Raw genomic sequence first — 22,252 nt, 5'->3', positions numbered from 1 at the left:
TATGAGAAAATGGGAGAATTTTGTCAGCATTTTTTTTTTTTATTTGGGGAACCTTTAGCTATTTCTTTCTCTGCATGCTTTCCAAGTTGCAATGGTGTTCCTCAGACTTTTTTCAAACTCCTCGTCAATTTATCCTTGAACATTTTTTAACTCTTTTTTTTTTATCTATTACTCTGATTAGCTCTCCTTGTAAAATATGAGGCAGAAACTCCTCTGCATCCCAGACAGCTCTATTACAGGTGAAATCAGAGGTTTTTTAGACAAATGTCTGGATCAACCCATGTAATCTATGATACTTTAATGCAATTATGCTTCACCTTTTGTAATAATGTGGAATGTCACATGGAGTAAGCTTCAGGACATCTCTGATATCGGAGAAGCTAGTTGCATGGTGACCTGTTGACCTTCACAAATTCTCTTCAGCTCTTAGAGGTTTTCAGGAGCCTTCTCTATGCACTCTGTTCTTCAGTTCATAGGTGACGTACCGGGCCACTCTAACTGCTTTTTTTCTTTCTTTCTCTAAAACCACGAGAGTTTCCTTGGTTGTGTTTTGGGTTATTTACTTGCTTGGAAAAAAAAAACCATTTCAATTTCAGGTTCTATTCAAAAGTGTCCATTTCAATCAATTTTTTTTCATTTCTACTTCAGTACTGTAGAGTCCTTTCTCTAGAGTCTAGGTTGAAAAAAACAACCCCACACCAATAGGATATCCTAACCTCTCTACTTGCGTGGTGTTTTTGGGGATGATGTGCAATATCATTTGTCCTCCAATTTATTTAAGTATAATGATATTTAAAAACTTTAAGTTTAGTCTATATTGACCCAAGTAAATTCGCCCAGTGTTGGATTGATTTGTATTTTATTGCAAGCTCCAAGAGTTTCAGCCTGTTTTTCCTTCCGCAGTAGAGCTTGTGCATTAAGTGCATACAGGATAATTCTAAATATACTCTTTGGCTCTTCTGCATTCTTTTTTTTTCTTCTTCTTCCGCCTACTCTTTCAGAGATTTTGCAAGAAACGGCTGTCTGTGGCCCTTGCTGTGTTTGCTGAATATTTTTGAAGTTTAGTTTTCAAACTGCATCTATGAATCCCGGTGGCATAAAGAAGGACATCCAGGTATCACTGGGGGGGTGGGGGGGTTAATATCTCTGGATTTTTTTAGCTTTCTTCATCTTTTCAATATTTATTTCCTGTTTCTATATGCATTACTGTTTGGTTTTTTTTGACATGTGGTTTTAATTTCAGATCAGTAGCCTTAGTAGACATATATTAACTGAGAAAAAAGAAAAGATTTGTTAAAGGCTTGTTTCCCCTTTTCTATTTCTGTTTTTTTTTTATTTCTCACACCTCCAAACTTCTCACATTAACCATAACTTCTCTTCCTCTCCTCTTCTTAATGACCAGGAATGTCAGCTGAACTGCATGCAGACCATAATGCACTGTGTTTTGGAGTAGGATACATTCCACTGACAGGTGGAGCGATCGCAGAGTCGTCTATGCACTTTTGTCCTCCGTGGAGTCGGAGGGTAGAATAGCCATATTAAAAGGTCAGAGTAATTCTCAGCGATCTCCCATCTGCAAACACCAGCGAGAGAAACATAGATGTGTTTTGCCATTTTTCTCGAAGGGGCCATGACTGGCCTGCATCACAAGGGGACCTAAAGTTTGGGTATGGATGTGAGGCCGTTTGACTTGTGCTGTAGGTGTTATCAAAATGTAGCTTTTTTGTAGTCTCTCGACGTTGTTGCCTGCATGTGCAGCTCAGTATGAGTAATAATGAGTGAGAGAAATTCTCTTAAAAAAAAAAGGGCTCTGTCTTACCACCCCTCTGACCTAAAGCTTGCCTTACTTTTAGTTTGATGTCTGAACTTATCTTTTTTTTTATTTTGCATGTGAAAAATATTTTGGTGACCTCAGAATACTTTAACTGGAATCATTAAACTTTAAAGTTGTGTAGAAATGTCCTTTTTTTCACTCTCTTAATTCAAATTTATTACCTAGAAAAGCATTTGTTAATTCTTTGGGCAAACAGAACAGTCAGATGGAAGCGTACATGTGCATATCCTTGTGCAACATCACTTAACGATGTTGCGACTGTATTATTTTAAATCTATAAATATTGTACATAATATCATTAATTTCTATAATCCTGTACATGTATTGACACCACCTTTCTTTTTGAAGGGAGTATGAAATGTGTGGTACGTCTGTAAATAATGTTTTCATAGCACTTGTTGCCTTTTGTTGTACGCCTAAACGTGAAGGCTCATTCCAGCGCTTAGAAACCTTGTTTATATGAAATGAACTGATGAATCCATTCATGCCTGCATAACTTTGTACATTTTGTGTGTGTGTTTGTGTCTGTAATTACGTTGCCTTTGTTTTATTTTGCATTTGTACAGACATTTAATATCATTCCAATTACATTACGGTATGAAAATAAAGCACTTGTTCTGTAACATTCGAATTAGCTCTGTGATGTGGAGTCGCTTCTTTTCGAGATTTTTTTGTGTGTATGTTTGGATGTAATCCTGTTAATGTGATGTGATCAACTACTGTTCACTATGCTTGCCCTTGAAAAAAAATAACAGCTCATTAAATAGTTAGATGCTTTAAAGGTTTAGAATGCTCATTAATTATTAAGATGTCTAGACAGCTTGATAGATGCCTGATGAAATGACATGGCAGTTAACGTCGGTGCACACATGCCAGATCCTGGCTGATGGATGTAGGGCGCAAGGTACACTCACAGAAACATAGGAACATCCCTGCATAGAGGTCTTCATTTTAAACTTGTTTTATCCTTAAAATCTATCACAGATGAATAGTATCTGCCATTCAAACCAGACTTATTTATGCCAAGTATATCAGGAATTTGCAATAGTTTGATTATGTCATTGCAGCAAAAATAATAGAGCAGAGTAATCCTTTGTTGACTAACAGTGGGGAAAGAAGAAAGTAAGGAAAAGTTTACATTTAAAAAAAGGGTACAGTTATCAAGAGCAGCGTACTTAGGCTAAATGAAATATGCAGCTAAGTAGAGTGATCTGGAAGCAAAAAATGCAAACTTTGTAATTAAGGTATTATTTTTCCACTAGTTGCAAAACTGTAATTAACAACAGGGGTGTCGACGACCTATTGGGTTTGATCAGCAAAGATTATAAAGACATTGGGGGAAAAGATCTGCGACAGCACTCCTTTATGCACCCAAGGTGCAGCAGTCTGCAGTTCTGTAACAGTTTTATTCATGTGGTGGGAGACATTGCCCAACAGAGATGTTATTTTAGTCAAGTTTTCTTTCTTCCAACACCTGAACTGGTTCAATTGTTCGTCGTCGGATAGAGGTGGCCTAAAAAAAGCACTTCTATAGTGAAAGGAAATTTGAAAGCCTAAGAGTTTGGAAAGGAATTGTGCAAATAAAAATGAATAGGACTCGGTTCTCCAACCAATGTGTTCTTCCCATGGAGTGGCACAAGTAGTTTTGGGAAAAAATAAGATGTGTCTAATTCTATTTCCTGTTTCTTATGTATGTCACCTCAGAGAAGAATAAGTAACTGTGTGTTAAGCAGAATGTTTGCCTTAAGGAAATAAGACCAAAGATCCTGACTGGATAAGGATGTTAAGGTTGCCACACTATTCATTCTTATTCACAACAAAATAAGTACATCAATGTTTTTTGTTTAATTGTTCTCAAGACATTTAATCGTGCAGACTATACCTTTATTACCAGAATATCATTTGTCATCTAGGATTTGGATCTTACAGATGTGGATGCAATCAGTCAGTGGACATATATGTTAATGTGGACATGGTGTTTACCACACTCAATATGGACAAGAAAAAGCAAAGGACATGGTTGTCTCAGGAGATTGGAAAGAAAATTATGGACAAGCATGTTAAAGGTAAAGATGATAAAACATGTATGTCCAAATTCGGTCCTAGAGGGTTGCTGTGCTGGAGGTTTAAAATGTTTCTCAGCTTCAACACAGCGGATTCTGGTGGTTGCAATTCAGTAAAATCTGTTAATCATTTATTAATGTAAATCAGCTGTGCTGAAGCAGTGACACCTCTAAAACCTGCAGGACAGTGGCCATCGAGGGCCCACTTACGACATGCCTGCTATAGGAGCATCTTCAAGCAGTTTGATGTTCCTGATGCTACAGTTGAACAAATTATTCAGAATCTTAGGATCCATTGGACTGTAGCCAACCTCCCCAGAATGTGGCAGCAGGAGGAAAATGTATGACAAATCAAAGAGACGGATAATATGAATGATAACAAAAGAGCCCATAAAAACTTCTAAAGGGATTAAAGTTGATCTTCAAGCTCAAGGAACATCAGTGTCTGATCACACTATCAGTCATTGTTTGAGCTAAAGTGGACTTGATGGGAGACAACCAAGGAGGACAATATGACAGACTGGAATTTGCAAAACTACATGCTGATAAGCCACGAAGCTTCTAGTAGAATGTCGTACGGACAGATGAGACAAAGATTGAATTTATGGCCAAGACATCAGCTCTATGTTCAAAGATGGACAAATGAAGCATATCGAGAAAAGAACACTCTCCTTCCCTACAGTCCTTTCATTGGACCCTGAATCTCTGCAGGGTTGAATTAAATCTTAACGCTATCAAGGGATTCTGGAGAGAAATATACTGCCCAGTGTCAGAAAGCTTGGTCTCAGTCACAGGTTATGGGTTTTCAACAGGGTAATGACCCAAAACACACAAATAAAAACACCCAAGAATGGCTAAGAAGGAAACATTGCACTATTTTGAAGTGGCCTTCTATGACCTAAATCATGTTAAGCATCTTTGGAGCTGAAACATGCAATCTAGAAAAGCTTTCAAACCTGAGACACTGGAGCAGTTGGGTCATGAGGATTGGACCTAAAATACCTGCTGAGAGAAGCAGAAGTTGCATTGACAGCTACAGGAATTGTTTGAATGCAGCAACTTCCTCTAAAGAATGTTCAACAAAATAATAAGGGTACCATAATTTTTGTCCAGGCCTGTTTATTTATTCGTTTAAATCAGTGTGTTGTTGAAGCATGGTTGAAGAGCAAAATCTGACTTTTAATTTTTCATTTTCATATAATTTTTATTTAATATTACTATTCCTGTGACCATTGTGTGGTTAGGGCACCAACTATTTTTTCAACATCTGCAGACCAAAATCGTAGATGACCTTTGATATTAAATGTTTAGATTTTTTTTTTTTAGAAAAAACTCTTTCACTGTTTAACACAGAAGTTTTTTGGGGGGCTTTGGACCCAACTTAGATTAAAATGAGAATAAAAGGAATAAGAAATACAAATAATACAAAAAAACTATTCAATTTTTTACAGAATCAATAAACATTGATTGAACTCAACAAAAATCAGAATCAAAATCAACCATATGTATGTGTAGCCTTTCTGACAAAACATGTTTTAATATGTAGTTGTATTTATCCTGCTATTGTTTATCTAGTGGTGAATCAGGCACACTGTTTTAATTTCTTTTCTAACACTGGATTTCCAAGGAAATTTGCGCCGCTTTTTCATATAACAAGAAGTTAGGCTGCAAAACCTTCATAGATGAAGCAGATCCAGCTCTAACAGCTGTCAAACACATGCCCCACACTTTATTGAGAGATTTAGTTTGCAATTCTTCAACCAAAATGAACAAAATAAATATTTTATAGCACCAACTAGAAACAAAACAAAAGCCCCTCACTGACCAACTTCTGCTTTTGTTTGCATTTTTTTCTGCTGTTACAATCCATTGAAATATAGCGACCCCTTGTGTACCCTTTCAAAATAAACACCCATTGGAATAAGACCATCCTATACTAAAAATCAAGACATGTTATTTAAAGCACCTTTATTTTTAGGTTTATTCAGACAAAAATCTTGCAGAAGCTCAAGTCTGATCAAACAAAAACAAAACTTTTCAAACTGATTTGTGTAAAATAAAAAAAGTGAGCTCAGAGTTGATGGATCAGATAAAATATACAAAATACACACAAAAAATTGTTTGTTGTGACAATCAACCATCTTTAAAATCAGTATGTTCCGTGAGCCCATAAGAATTTCCTTTTACACCCAGCCTCTTGTTGACAAAAATCTGTCGATCATATCGAAGGATCTCGCTGGCTGGTCATAAGGCAGGATGTGTCCCCCTCCTCTGATGATGACCTGGGAAACATGGACCGGTTAAAATTCAACAATTACCATCCCTGCTCGTCTGCATGTGCCCTTCGTCCTGCCCGTCCGCTCACCTGGAAGAACTCCCCGACTTGCCTGACGTAGCCCGCCACCTCGGTGTCAGTGGGCTGGAGCTGCCAGGGGAAGCGAGGGGCTGTTTTATACTCGGCTGCTCCACTCCAGTTTACAGTTGGCAGGAATCTCTCGGTCAGAGGAGCAGCTACGATCACATCCAGCTGACCACTATAGATTAGGACCTATACAACAGTCACACAGCCTTTTAGTGAACGATTCATTTCAGGAAATGAAATCATTCCTTTAAGCGATGTCCCTGCTGGGGATTACCCTGTAGTTGTCCATCAGAACGCCCAGCCATGGTTTGATGCTCTTCATGACATCCTGCAGGAGGTGCTTCTCCACCTCAGAGCCATCATGGAAGGTAAGGTTGCCCACATGGATGGCCTTCCTCACAGCAGGCAGAGTCACAAACTGAGAGAAGTACTCCTGGTCTTCAGGCTCCTGTCAGACACACAAAAAGGTAATACATGAGATCTGGACTCAAAAAGTCCAATCTATGTCATACATTTGATCTTCCAAACCACTGAACCAGGTGAGTCCAATCTGCACAGGTATATTCACTGTGCAGATTGAACAAATACATGGCATGGAGATTATTTGTTGGCTCCAGAACTCCCATCTCTGAAGCTCAGTCTGTTTTTAAAGCATAAACTAGAGCAGCTCTGATTTCATACCCGACACATCATGTAGTTGAAGTAGTTGGTGCAGCCTGTAGCATTCTGGAAAAAGGAGGGATACGGATCCACATCGCCATTCAGTAAAGAGTCAAAAACCTGAATTCAGAAAAGGAAAATGCTTCATTTCTAACAGTTGTTTCAGAAGCGCACAAATCTTCCCGGATGGTTGAAAACCAATCAAAATCTGGCAAATACAAAAAGACCAATATTACAAAGTACAGATCCGGATTCTACCTTAAAAGCCTCCACCCATTTCTGCTGCTGGATAAGTTCTACGCCGAGGTCCGTCTGTTTGTCCACATACTGCTTCTGGAGCTCATCTATCATTCCTGTCTGATACAGGAACTCTCCATAACCACCAAGCATCTAGTAAAGTTTCACAGAACAAATAGAGTACAATTTAAAAAAATAACAACAACACTATGCAGTTACATCTGAAATCTATAGATCTATGCAGCGTTCATCTAAAGATGCACGACACCCACCAATTCTGGATCACAGAGTCCATCCCCAATAGCCATGCCCTTGAAGTTGATCTTCACCTTTGCAGTGGGATTATTTTTGTGGATGTAGTAGGAAACTGCAGGGACATATTTCCCTGCATATGACTGTCGAAATAAGAAAATGCAAAGTGAAAAAGATGCTCCATAAACTTGGAGTCAGAAGAATGTAGACTATCACGCTAAGTCTGCTTTACTCAGTCAGGAGCAGTGTTTCTTCTGTGTTCATCATCATTGCTTGTTCAGTGCTGTCTTAAGGTCAATGGAAGCTAAACTGTCACTGCCACCACCATGCTTGAGAGGTAGAGTGCTGTTCTTATGTTTAAAACCTCCAAATTACTTCTCCATGCATACCTTTTGTTATGTGGACAGATGATGGATTCTTTAATCAGTATTTATAGTTTTGAGGCTAGATCAGATTTAAACTGTTCACCATGTTGAAGTCAGAACAGTTCACATTGCACTTCAAAATTCGTAAATCCGAGGATCTGATAAGTTTATTTACATATTGTCAGAACTCTCTCTAGTCATTATTTTTAAATAGAAAAAAAAAGAACAATTTATGTGTTTAAATGCACAAATATTACAGGAAAAAAATGTACCTCCCCAGTTGCATAGAACTCGTTGGACTGATACTCAGGAAAGAGCTGGAAGAACTGTGTTAAAGCACTATTAAAGATGAAGAGAGTCAAAAGTTAGAAGCAAATAGAACAAAACCATCTCAGAGAAATTATGTCCAATGGCGGATCAGGACCGCACACCTGTACAGATCTCTCCCAACGTCATCCTGGTTTTTAGCAAAGCCTCTGTCATCATTAGTGAAGCTGAAACCTGTTCCAACCTGCAAACAAAACACACCTCATAAAGTTTCATACATGCTGAGCTGAAGTTTGGCTGCAGTGATGTTTACATTTTTTTTTTTTTTTTTTTGTAAGTTGAAATGGGGAAATAAATACCGGATTATCGATGTACAAAACTGAGTATCTGCTCGTCCAGGAGTAATCCCTCAAACCAACTGCAAAGAGAGAAAGACTGCAGCTCCAGCAAAACTGTTAGAGCTTTACAATGTGTGCCGCTCTTTTGGGCCGGACCAGTTCTTACCAGTCAGGTTCTGGTAAACCACATAGGGTCCGTGTTCCACAAAGAGGCCGAACATAGAGGTGCCACCTGGTCCACCTTGCAGCCAGAGCAGTACTGGAGCCTTGTCCTGGCCTGCCTGGAAATGAGGGAAGAAGAGGAAAATGACAAATCAGCACCACCTAGTGGTGAGATACATTTAAAAAGAAAAAAAAAGTTTTTAAAACTGATTCTTAAAGCAAGAAATGCAAAAAAAAAAATAGGATGTGAAACTAGAAAAGTGGAATTAATGAGGTCCATTCCTGCACAAATAAAAGGAGAAGAAATAGCGATCACTAGGTTTCCATACATTTTAACAGCCATGATTCTCATACTGATGCTGGTCTTTTATTTAATTTTCTTCAAAGAATTTGAATTTTCAAAGCAAACAAAAGAAAATATGCATTATGAAAAATAAGACCAGAGTCCATGCAGGGTTTATAAATGACATGCACCCTACCAAGCTCAGCGCTTTGCAAAAACTTGGTGTGAGGAGACTTTATCTGATCCTGAACCGGCTCAGGAACATCGTCTAGCCGGATCTCTCTCTGGTATTCTAGTTTCAGACATCAGACCCAAACTGTCTGCGTGAAACAAATGGACATTTACCAGAATGATCAGAAACAAAGGCTGAAGCCAGCCATGAGCTAGCAACTACTGGAAAAACCATAGTTACCCTCAACAACGAGGAACATTTTACATGAACATGCAGAGAGAGGGAAATTCAGAGCTGCACCCAAAGACAACCCACATGCTTTCTGCAGAAATGGTTTTAAAGTCATGTTAGACCAAGATAGATTTACAGGACCATCAGTTCACAGAACAAGATTCAAACTGCCAAGCATGGGGACGGCAGCATCATGCTGTGTGTCTGTTTCTGCAGCCAGGAATAACAGTGTCTTTCACTAAATCAGAAGAAATCAACTAAATCAACAGCTTGATGTTTGAATTGTGAATTTGGAAGCACCATATACGTCAGGCACAAAGGATGCGAGACTTTCAACTAAATAGAAGACAGGACCTCTGTTTATATTTAAAGCTGCATGTGTAACTGTAATCCTCTTTGCATTAGTGATGATTAATAACAAAGTCAAGCACATGAACCCCATTCTTGTTTATTTAAACTCACTGAAAATCTGTTCAGTAACACCTGGATATCTGCACTGTAAAAGTGCGGAAAGCCTGAGTTCCTTTAAATCAAGACTAAAAACACATTTGTTTCGGACTGCCTTCGACTCTTCTAGTTAAACAGTTCAACTGAAAAATCCTTAGTTCAACTTTTTTTATTTTCTTTAGGCCAACTGTTTTTAATGTTCTTCTTTGTTTCTGCATTTTTTATTTTATTTGTTTATTTTTTTTCCTACTTGCATTGATTCTGTTTTATTTTCCTATATTTTAATAATGTAAAGCCCTTTGCATTGTCTTTGTACGGAATTGTGCTATACAAATAAATTTGCCTTGCCTTGCCTTACTAAAAACAGAGATGAGTGATGAGCATTTTGTAAAAGGAAACCAGGTGGTCTCTGGGTTTAGTTTAGTTTTATTAGGATCACCATTAGCTGCCAAATAAATGGCCACTAATCTTCCTGGGTCTACTAAGTTCCCAATGGGCTTTCACTCTTTATGATCCATACAAATATCTCACCTCTAATCACAAATGTAACCTAAAGCTTTAAAAGCCAGAGATTTTGTATTGCATTTATTTCATCAACATTTTAACTAACAGGACGGCAATGAGATATGCAAATGTCTCTCCAAACTGAAAGGTACTTCCGGTAAAATAATAAGCTGCTGAAATTGCAAACTGAGGTTCGAGTTTTATAGCATGTCAGGAGTTTGCATGTGACTTAAAAAGCATAGTTACTGATTTATAGATGTAAAAAGAGAAATATTTTGTTCCTAAAATGGCTTAATTTTGCATTGCTGGAGTGGCTTAATCACCCTTTCAGGAATTATTCCTAAAACTGATTAAATGGAGAGAGTTACTGTTGTTTGAGAATACTTCCTCAAAAAGAAAGTGCATGATCCGCTGAATCTGCTGAGGGTAAGGCAATGAATGCCTGCTGCAGAACAACAGGCGGATCTCACCATATATGCAGGGAAGAACCAGAAGAAGAGGTTGCTGTTGTAGGTCTTGTTGACTGTGAAATATCCAGCGTAACTCTTGACATTGGCCCCAGGCATTTCTCCAACAATACTCAGCTTCCTGGCTGCACCAAATCAACAAGGTGTGTCAGTTCAAAAAAAAAAAAGGTTAGTGTCTGAAAAAGTTAGTCTTTCTGGTGTAAGAAAGTTCCTTTACCTTCATCTATGGCGCCTTTCTCCAGATAAGGAGTGATAAACAGAGGGGCCCCGGGGTCCACTCCATTCAGACTGCTGACTCTGTGAGATTTCCTGCAGAAAAACGACGAGCAGCCTCGAGCGGCTGCTGCAGAGTCCAGACAGGCCCAGAGAAACAGGAGAGCCAGAGTTTCCCTCAGCATCCTGCAATCAGGGACAGGTTTCACATCAGACCTACAGACCATCCGGGATTTATGTGTGAGCCTCAAACACCGCACTGAGTCAGGTTTCATAACCGGAGAAAAAGGAGAAACATCCCGCTGTGGGCTAAAGGAGAGACAGACCACCACTCACCTCATTATCCTGTGGTTTCTATGGAAACGAAGCAGGTTTCAAGCTTCAGAGAGGGGAAAAGCGCCAGTGACCTCTCTCTGTGGTATTAAACAGATCATCGCAGTGAACCGGAGTCACGTGACTGGATTGGAGGTCACATGAGCGCCATGAACCACGTGGTTGTTCTGAGAGTCTTGACGGAACCCTGAGCAATGTCTCGCAGGAAACATAGCAGCCTTAATGAATGGACTGAGGCTGAAAGGGAAATTGATCTCACTAAATATTTGGTTGCTTTTTTGTTAGTTATGAAGGCAATTTTAAAAATTTTAAAAATTACCTTCATATTATGTGCTTAAAAAAAATTTATGGACCTCATTAATTCCACATTTCAGTTTAAGTAACAGCCTAGAGGCCTAATTTTTTATGAATTAATTTATCAGAGGAGGCATATCACAGTTCATCTAGTCCAATTACTTTGTTTCATAAAATATAGAAAATTTAGTAACATTGACCTAAACCAGGGGTCTTCAACGTTTTCCAGGCCAAGGACACCCAATGGCATGATGGAGCAGGGACCCCCTAATTATATATATGGTATGAAATAGTGTCAAACTGGTCCTATAGTCACTTTATTACATATGGAGTCATGTAATGAAAGTATTTTTGCCCTGGGATTATTAAAGCAGGGCTGTCAACTCTCACCCATTGGGTGACACTCACCCATCTCGGTGTCTTCACACACTCTCACTCCACGTTCCCAATTTCTCACACTAAAAAATGACAGACATTAAAACTCAACTCCATTCCACTTATTCATGTATAAAAATACCATGGTGATTTTCAATACAACCTTAGTGTTAACACACAAGGACTAGCCAGGTTTATTTTGGTCCATTGAATATGTTTAAAAACTTAATTTCCATCACACCTTCCAAATGAAACATCCAGAGAAGTGCCGTCTCCTGTCATGGCGAGCTTTTATAAAATCTACAGCCTCCTAGAAGGTCTGAATTGTTTAGCTGTTTTGTCAATTGTAAGAAAAACTAATAACATAATGAATAAAGCTTTTTAATCTTTAGCCTATTAGAAAATATTTATACACAGTGAAGTTTGCATAGGTTTTGATTGCCCTGGTTCCTGTATTAGTGCCAGTAATCCAGTCATAACTTATTAGTTCCCCATTGTTTAATTTAATTGAACTGCAGAGAATAGTTAATAATCAAATCTGTGAAATTCTTCGTTTAAAGTATATTTAAGATGCAAGTATTTTAGTGCTGCCCATTCTGCTGTTCTTCAATTCCTTAAAAATCACCAGAATGTAGAAAATAATGTATATTGTGTGAAAAATGTTCCACATAACTGCAGACCACTTATTGTTACTCAGTAACATTTACTGTGGTATAAAAATTGCACATTTTGCAACTTTGCTTCAGTTAAATCCTCTGAAAACCTCCAACCAATAGTGCACTTGTCCTCATCTAAACATCTAAACCTGTCCAGACTATTTCAAAATCTCACCCCAAGGTTTGGTAAAAAGTTGGCAGCGCTGTTAAAGTGTTTCTGATTCCTGGTTGATGGGACAGGTGTTGTGAATGAAATGGTGCCAGCTTGAAAGAGCTCCTGTGTGTCGCTGAATGTGTACATTGATGACTGAAAGACATCTTCTGCCTCCATTTTTGTTGAATTCATGTTCATGTGTATTTAAAGACATTTCAAATACTGGAAAAAATTGCAGGGGGGAATATAAAAAAAAAGCCTAATCAACCAAAACTTTCGGGACCCCATGTAGTACCTCTGTGGATCCCCTAGGGGTCATGGACCCCCTGTTGAAGACCTCTGCCTTAAACCCTTTGTCACAGTGTGAGTACATTGAAGACGTAAACTAATTGATGTAAGAATAAAAGCATTCTAACAATAACGTATCAACACAGCAGATCCTTTTCTGTCCCTTATCCAGGACTGGGAGCGGGTGCAGCATTCTCTGCAGGACCATCCTCTGCAGGACCGTCCTCTACAGGACCGTTCTCTGCAGGACCATTCCCTGCAGGACCGTTCTCTGCAGGACCATTCCCTGCAGGACCGTTCCCTGCAGGACCATTCTCTGCAGGACCTTTCTCTGCAGGACCATTCCCTGCAGGAGCGTTCCCTGCAGGAGCGTTCCCTGCAGGACCGTTCCCTGCAGGACCGTTCTCTGCAGGACCGTTCTCTGCAGGACCATTCTCTGCAGGACCATTCTCTGCAGGACCGTTCCCTGCAGGACCATTCTCTGCAGGACCGTTCTCTTCAGGACCATCCTCTTCAGGACCATCCTCTTCAGGACCATTCCCTGCAGGACCATTCTCTGCAGGACCATTCTCTGCAGGACCGTTCCCTGCAGGACCATCCTCTGCAGGACCATTCTCTGCAGGACCATTCTCTTCAGGACCGTCCCAGGACCTTTCTCGGCAGGACCGTTCCCTGCAGGACCAACTACTACTTCTAACTACTACTTCTTGAGTTAAATTTCTACCCTGCCCACTGTGAGTAATTAGTGCCATTTGAAGATCAGGTGAACACAGTGGCTGGATTTGGAAAAGTGTTTCCTATGCATTAATATGTTATTTTGTAGACAGCTGAACCTTCAGTCTAACAAACTGTGGTCTGTTTGTCAGGTAGTATTTGATCCAGGTGATTGTTGATGTCTCCACCTGAGTCTTCTGGATTTTCTCACAAAGTAAGTCAGGCTGAATTGTATTAAATGCACCAGAGAAATCGGGGAACATAATCCTCACAGTGCTGTCTACTTTGCCCAAATGATAGTGGGTTTGTTGAAGCAGTTGTATGATGGTATCTTCAACTCCAACTCTCAGCGATAAGCAAACTGCAGGGGGACCTGATAGCTGCTTGTTTGTTTGCTGAGGTGAACCAACAGAAGTCTCTTTAGGACCTTCATGATGTTGGATGTTAGGTCTATAGTTAGGTCTATAGTTATTGAAGACTGTTGGCTGAGTCTTCTTTGGTACTGAAGCAAGGCAGGTCTTCTACATCAGTGGAACTGTCTCCTGGGTCAGTTTATGGTTTAATAGGTGCTGTAGAATCCCACAGAGCTGCTCTGCACATGCCTTTAGGACACTGGGGATGACACCATCAGGACCTGAATCATTCACTGTGATTCAGTCTCTCCAGTTGCCTCTTCAATTGACTTCTAGAGGTAGACAGGTGAAAGGTGGAGGGAGCAGCACCATAATCTGATTTTACTGAAAACAAAGTAATAGAAACAGGAGAGTCAATGGCAGAAGAGGGCAGGATGTTCATGTGACTGCGGGCAGGAGAAAAAGATGCTGAGCTTGTTCCTGAATTGAAGCTGTTTAAGAATGTATTCAGTTTATTTGCTCTCTCCAGATTTATATTTGTCTGATCATCCTTCTGCTTGAAGTCTGTAATCTTGTAAACTTCTTTATCTCTAATTAAATAAATACTTAATTTCCATTTGTTATAGTTGCAATGTTCAAATTAAAATCCTTTTATTTAACATATCATCTGATTGACAGCAAAACGCAAAAAAAACAAAAACATTTTGGGTTTAAACAACTAGGAATCGATTCAGACATCAGTGGGTGTGGTGAACTGACTAATATGTGATATTCCTGAGGGCTGCTCAGCGGTGCGGTTTGTAGCAATGCTGCCTTGCAGCAAGAAGGTTCTGGTTAATGTTGTAACAACACAACAATAGGCCCATAAGCAACATTATCTGGGTGGGCCCCATATGAAGTACAACACCCCTTTCTTTCTGGAATCCGCTTAAGTACCTCTTTTTGGTATCCATCGTTGCTAACACATTGTACGTTACGGTTATGGTTTTAATTGACGCTCTGGATTACCCATAATTCCAAGTCGTAGAGGAAAAAATAAAATACTCAAAAACATTGTGCTTTTAAGATCTTTATTGCAGTTTGAAACATATTATAGGAGTGTAATTCTTTTTTTACCAAATAGCTAATTAACTATACACAGTTATTAACATAGTAATTAAAAGTACCACCATCTTGTTTGCTATGCTGTGTAAATAGAAGGTATAGTGGACAAAATTCTTTCAGGTTTGAGTTCTGGGGTGAACATATTTAAATTGTCATTACCTACTTTTATCAATAATAATTTGGCAAAAAAGATTATATTTCAATCTACTAATATCCACATTTAATGATTTTTTATGTTATTATTAAAGTAGTTACTTATCTATGATTTCACTGAAGACTCCTAGATGACTTGCAGAGGCACATAATTTTATCTTTATCCCATACATTTCAAAATTTTGTTGTATCTATCATCTTTAATATTTGTATATTGATGTGCATAATTAACCACAGTGTTTCTGTTGTCAAGTAGTTGTTAACATATGAAAATGTAAATGTTTAATATGTTTGAACATCCCCCTTCAGAGTATTACTGATGCCACCGTCTGTATTAGAGGGAAAAATGGTAGGGGTGGCCACAGGGGTGGCCAATGATTGGCTAAGGGTGGCCATGGCCCATCTAGCTCCGCCCCTGCCATTACATCTGAAAAGATACATCCTAATCCACAATTGTGTAGGGGGCCCACCAGGTGTCAGTGACAGGGCCCCTAAGAGACCGGGGGCACCTAAGCAGCTGCAGTCTCTGCTTACCGATATTTACGCCATTGGTTCTGGGTTCGATTCTAGACCCGGAGAGTTTCTGCATGGAGTTTGCATGTTCTCCCGTAGCATGCCTGGGTTCTCTCTGGGTACTCTGGCTTCCTCCCACAGTCCAAAACATTACTGTTAGGTTGAATAGCTTCTCTAAATTTTCCGTTGTGTGGGCCGGTGTGTGTCTGTCCATGGTGTACCTCGCCTCTCGCCCGTAGACAGATGGAGATAGGCACCAGCAAACCTGCTGACCCCGGTAGGGATAAGCATGACAGAAAATGGATGGATGGATGTAATATTCCCAAGTCTATTATCTAGCGCTTACTAGAATGGCCACTAGATGGCGCCATTTATCCGACATGATTTCTAATCCGCTCCTCCGCCACGCTCCGCTGTAACATGACACAACATGGTTTCTGATGAAAATACTCTGCATCTGAGCCAATATCATGTGGTGCAACCAGCCTGACTGTTCAGTGAATCATATAACAGCACCTTTCGAGAGGAGAAAAAAAACCCACCAGGATTTTTGAAGTGACAGAAAAAAGTGGGTCGTTTTCTCTTTCCCTCTTTTGCTTTCAAACTTTCGCTTTAAGAAGGCGCGCCTACGCTGCGGTGTGTTCATCGCAGCCCTTAAAGTGGCACATGGAAACCAGAGCTTATCTGTGCATGCAGAAACCGTGTGCGGAGAGCCTTCAGTGAGGCTGATCCACGAAGCGCGCTTTGGTCCAATCGTGGGTAAATGCGGCAGCCCCTTGCAGTGCTGCGGGAAGTCAAGGTGGGAAATAAGGATCAGCAGATTCCGACAGACGGACGGAGGGGTGTTGGGTTTGGGATTATAAAGGTGGTATGAAATAATCAGCCGTCAGAAGAAGTGCTGTGCACTGAAGTGGCATGGAGGCACCGCCGGGGACCAGCTGCTGTCAGCCCACCTTGGCCAACTGGGAGTGAACCAGTCACCAAACTGGTTGGGATGGCAGCATCCAGCACTTCAAGCCTCTCAGGTTCATCGGTTTCCTCTGGTAAGAGCCCACAAATCCCTCACTGGTTTATATAAGACAACAATAACAGTAAAAACCACCACTGTTATGATTTCATCCGCCTTAAATACAACTTTTGCATGTTTCTGACAATACATCAGGAATATTTTCACTTTATTCTCCAGCACTTGTTCCAAGCTCCTCTGAATAATAATAATGAGAAATCTTTGCTGCAAGCATTAGCAGTATGGAGAAGTAAAGATATTAAAGTGGAAAATAAGTATTTTTTATTCTGAGGCTGTAAGGTGCATTTAGTGTAACTGTGGCTCTGCTGGACTGCCAACCGTATCCATACATCCTATATTGACTTTCCACTTGGTTGGCTTTGAGGATTGTTTTTGGCATGTGTATAAAGTGTGTGCACAACTCCCCCAAAAGGCAGCAGCACCATGCTGAGATGTTTTCTGACACTGAGGATTTCTAATATACCATGCCTCAGTGAGTTCAGCACAGTTTCAGTTAAATCCCCTTTTTCTTATCAGGAATTTATTAGTGTTGTGAAATTTTGCTATTACACAAATGTTGCAATGGAATTGTCTTTTTTAAAGAATTTTGGTGTTTTTTTTTCTCAAGATAAGAAAATGGGATTAGGAAAGGTTCAAATGAATGCAGAGTGAATTCATCATCCTTATCTATGAGTTGATAATATGGTTTGTGTGGTATAAATTACAAACCCCTTTATCTTACTTACTTTATCTTACTGTTTGATCTAATATCTCACAATGGCTCAGCAGTTATAAAAGGTGATATTTTCAATACCTTTTATGAAGCATTAAGACATTTTTCTCTGTTGGTTTGTTTTATGCAACAGACCAACACAAATTACCACATTATTGCGGAGGTCAGGAAAAGGACAGTAAAAATGTTGCAGTAAAAATAATGAACAATTTACATATGTTTGTATTCAGCCCCATCTACTAATAGCAGAGTCCCTCTGGGTTGGACTTAATCTTAATATAAATGCTGAGCCTGAACCTGAGGTAGCAAACCAGGAAGCCCACCTGCCATTGACTGTAGGTGGAACGATGATCAGTTATCTATTATAAAAAAAATAAAGCCTTTATGGATGAGTGGCAGGAGTGAGCCCATTGGCAAAAGAATGAAGACATGCTTTTCCCCCACATGACTCACAGCGGTTGGCCATCAGCTGTGTAGGAGCCCTGCAGTCATGTGAAAGCACTGGTCAGATGATTAGTTTTAAGTTTTTGATCCCCACAAGAACTATTACTATAAACTATGACTGCATGTTACCCTGCACACACTCTTCAAGGTGAAGCATGGTGATGGCAGCATCATGGTGTGGGAGAGACCTTTTATTTTCCAGAAGAGGTAAGAAAGGTATCCAAGGTTGACATGGAGATAAGAAAATAGCTTAATACAGTGGAATCCTGCAAAGTTAATCTCTTAGATACTGAAAATGGATTTGGGTTTAGGGGTTTGTCTTTCAGCAATGATTCCTGAGCCAGCATGGGATGTTTTAAAACAAAGTTAGAATAGGTTTGTCAAAGTATGGATCTAAATACAGTTGATCAGGTTCTCTGGTGGAGGCTGAAATACAAATTCACACCACACCTTTCACATTTTTATGGTCAAACCTGAAAACCATGTATAATGTTCTTTTTCGCTTCCTGATTTTGCACTTTGGCTGCTTTATAACACAAAAACCCCAATGCAATACCTCGGAGATTGTGTTTATAGAAGGATGTGGAATAAATCATGGGCTAAGACTGTTTTTGAGCTACAAAGTGTCCTCAGATTCTGTTTGGAATATAAAAACAGGGCTTTTTACGATGTAGAATGTGTGAGAACACTGCATAGCACGGACCAGCGTTTGTTTTACTTTCTTACTGTCTCCCTATCCCTAGTAGACCGCATGGCAGCATCACATTTCCAGAGGTACAGCCCATCAGGCAGCATACACACACACACACACACACACACACACGTTTCCAATGCTGATACAGTCTGCGCTCTAACCACACGCCTCACGAAACATTATCTCATGTGTGGATTCTGAAAAAAAAAAAACACAACAAAAAAACAGCCTTTTTGACCACCGCTGCTTTAAGGGGAAAGTCTTTTCTTTCTGTGGTATTGGAAGGTTGTCATTACGGCTGGGCTCTCAATATAATTATCAGGGGTTACAAGATGCACTGCTGCCAGGGATGGAGTGGTTGTCACAAGGGTATCATTATCTTTGTGCAGAACTGGCAGCTAAATGCTACATTTGAATAATCTTGTCTATGAAATATATATATATGACTAAAAAATGAGTCTCGGTTCCTGCTCCATATAAGGTCATCCTTTCTGCTGCTATCTGAACCCGTCACAATAAGTCTGCCCTGCAAACTTGTCTGAAATTGTTATTTTAGGATTGCATGTTTTAGAAAATTATTAAACTTTTAATTTTTGCATCTCAGATGTTGGGATACAAGAGGATGCTGATAGTTAAGAAACACAAGAATGTTTGCAAAAAAAAAAGAGACTACAACAATACTTACTGTTATTTCAGTTCAATTAATAAAAAAAACAAAAACTGCAGAATAAGTTTTTTTTTTTTTTAACATCGACTATTGGATACCCATGTGCTCCCCTGTAAGCACTGCATCCAGTGGCGGATCAATAAAACCACACAAGCCAGAACCTTGGAAAAACCACTGCCACTCAGCACAATCCAGTGCTGCATGCAGAAATGTAACCTGAAACTGTATTACAAAGAGAGAGAGAGCCAAGTATCTCCCCTCAGGGAAGAAATACCGCTAAGGTATCTGGGAGCAAACTCTCCTCAGACGGACAGAGAAACATTGGACATGTGCTCTGTGGTCAGATGACTCCACGTTTCGGTTTGCTTTTTAGGGGAGGATAAAATAGACATTTGGTTCAACATTCCAAGGCATGAGAAATATGATTCAGGCTGTCATCTGAGGGGTGTGTGAACGCCAGTGCCTGTGGTCGTATGTGGGTGCATCGGTGCCATGGCACAGACGTAAAAGCACTATAGATCTTCTTTGTCTGGCTTTTTTTTTTACCTAGCTTGGAAATGCATCCTAATTTTTACAAAAAGTCTTAAACTTCTAAAATCTGCTATTTTATTTACTGCTATTGCTTGACAACTGCTATTAAATTAGTGTGTAAGTAGCCTTTTTTTTTTTATCCCTGGCTCGTCTTTCCTTTTTCAGCATATCCTTTAATTTTTGAGAAGTACAACTATTCCAAACTATAAATAAAATGTAACTTAAAGGTATAGTGGAGGATGTTATTTTTCCGAGTGGATCATCAAAATAAGTGGTCCTCCTAATTGTCAATCATTCTGGTGATATGTTTACGTAAGGCCGTCCTACGTTCTCGTCCCCATTTTCGCTTGGTGAGTCTGACATAATGGATAAATTGCGAACTTCGTTTGGAAAGTAAGCTTGTATGAGTGATACAAACAGCAACTTTAAAACAGAGTGTGCATGAGGAGAAATGGGCTCGTGCACGCTCTCACACACGTTTCATAGGTGTTCCCTCTTAAGAGCTGGTACAGGATCGTGCATTCGCATTTTTTTTAAGTAGAGAGGGAAGGCCTTCTCAAAGATTTGTGAAAATCCTCCACTATACCTGGATTCTTTTTCAGGTTTGCACTTTTAAGTTTCTGTCATGTTTGAGAAGTACTCATAATGAAGCGAGTTTCAAAAGGGAATTGAGATTAATTGAATTTCTAATTCACACCTTAAAAAAAAAAATCTTCCGTTAGCCATAAGATTGCAAACAGATTGCACGATACACTCTGTAGTCTGTTTATTTCCCTGTAAATATGTTTGCCAATATTAGACACTTTTTTTTTCTTTTTTCAAATAATGATGGAGGCTTTTACTTTACCAGCAGCTCACAATTTGTCAGACACCTACAGGAAATAATTGCTGGAAACAAATCAAGGACTGTGGCTTTAAAGAACGGTTTTCGGGCTCCATGTCCTAAATGACATGGCTGTTTAGGGAGGCAGAATTGCAGCTATGTATTACACTGAGGCTGTCTGCTCAACATGTTTCTGGCAAGGGCTGCAGCTCTCAGCCTCTTTTTGTCCCATAAATTTCTATTTTCCTCCAGAATAAATCTTGTGGGAAGGATTTTGTGTCATGTGCAGCGAGTGACTCACACAAATTACCTGCATGTTTTGTAGGATCAGCAAAGATGTCCCTGAGGTATTCCAATGCGGCCCTGGTTTTTATAGGGAAAATGATAAAAACATATGCCTTGCAGACAAACTATCAGATACAAGTTTGGATATTGTTTTGGTTCAATTGGACTTATTCGTATTTTTATAAACAGGTTAACCTCACGCTTTCGGCAAACATTGTTCATACACACACAAAAAAAATGTTTTGCTCGGCTCACAGTGTAAACAATCTTTTTGAAACTGTGCTTTTCACAGATGGTCTCTCTGCTGCAGTTCAGCAGCACCCTACTGAAACAGTGCTTGCACTGATGGTCTGCATATAACTCAAAGATAAACTACAGGTTCTGGTATTTTCCCCTCATTGAAATCCAATTTAATGTCATGTTTGAGTTAAATATCATAAGAAGAAAAAACTATTTCATTTGTAATGATTTATTTTTCTGATTAAATGTCCAAATCAAATCACATTTGTTTTGTGTTTGATTAGGAAAGAATCCATTTATAAATACAAGTATATATAAACTGTACTAATTGTATTGACTGTGACATTGGCAAATTCTGTGAGGTTTTCCTTTATGGCCTCACTGTAAGGGCATTGGAATTTGTTGATATTCTCAAAGCACAGAACAAATTAGTACCCCGTATTTATTTATTATTTTCGATTTTCCTTTTTATCTGCATTGCTTGGGACACTTATTTGTGGGACATCTAAAATGTTTCTGCTAGGATTTTGGCCCATTCCTCCTTACAGAACTGCTGTAACTGAGCCAGGTTTGGAGGCTGCTTTGTTCTCACACATTTTATTCTCAGAGCAGATTTTTTACAAGAATGACATCAGGCCTTTGTGACTTTAAAACATTGATGATGGTACCCTATAGCCAGTATGTAGCTAAACTGGTCTTAAAGCTACAGTGTGTAATAATTACAGGGATATACAGTCAGAAATGTAATATATTATACATAACTATGTTATTTATCATCATCTACGAGCTCAGCCTCTTAACCTTAATATTTGCGTTGCCTTAGAATTCGTTATTTATAATTACATAGGAGCGGGTCTCGCAGCCATGGAGGCAGACATCTTTGCGCTACGGCAGCGCAGAGCCAACAAACTAGCGATTGCGAGATCGCCCATTACGCTCGAAAGTAACTACGGCAAGTTGAGAGAGATGAACTGAGACGGTACTGAACACACAGACTAATGAAATACTATTTGTAAAATTATCTATGTAAACAAA

At 39.4% G+C, this 22,252-nt stretch overlaps 2 protein-coding genes across 2 annotated transcripts in view; one reads left to right on the top strand and one right to left on the bottom strand.

Moving 5' to 3' along the window:
- Positions 1-5,848: 5,848 nt before the first annotated feature.
- On the bottom strand, positions 5,849-11,353 carry cpvl (carboxypeptidase vitellogenic like). The gene is made up of 13 exons (XM_038269523.1): positions 11,194-11,353; positions 10,862-11,043; positions 10,648-10,769; positions 8,545-8,659; positions 8,400-8,458; positions 8,205-8,284; positions 8,046-8,112; positions 7,429-7,551; positions 7,178-7,309; positions 6,941-7,039; positions 6,534-6,707; positions 6,263-6,445; positions 5,849-6,179 (listed from the first exon to the last, which is right to left on the bottom strand). The coding sequence occupies exons 1-13, from the start codon at positions 11,196-11,198 to the stop codon at positions 6,081-6,083; spliced, it is 1,440 nt and encodes a 479-aa protein (XP_038125451.1). The 5' UTR covers positions 11,199-11,353; the 3' UTR covers positions 5,849-6,080.
- Positions 11,354-16,275: 4,922 nt separating this feature from the next.
- Positions 16,276-22,252, top strand: part of chn2 (chimerin 2) — a 44,831-nt gene continuing 38,854 nt past the window's right edge. Inside the window, exon 1 of the mRNA XM_038269514.1 lies at positions 16,276-16,837. Coding sequence (XP_038125442.1) covers positions 16,789-16,837 — 49 coding nt within the window. The 5' untranslated portion in view covers positions 16,276-16,788. The remainder of the gene's footprint in view (positions 16,838-22,252) is intronic.

Source organism: Cyprinodon tularosa, unplaced genomic scaffold, assembly GCF_016077235.1.
Source record: "Cyprinodon tularosa strain WSP-4 unplaced genomic scaffold, ASM1607723v1 ctg73, whole genome shotgun sequence".
Classification (NCBI taxonomy): Eukaryota; Metazoa; Chordata; class Actinopteri; order Cyprinodontiformes; family Cyprinodontidae; genus Cyprinodon; species Cyprinodon tularosa.
The sequence above is the reverse complement of the archived record's forward strand: the minus strand, read 5'-3'. Positions and strand labels throughout refer to the sequence as shown.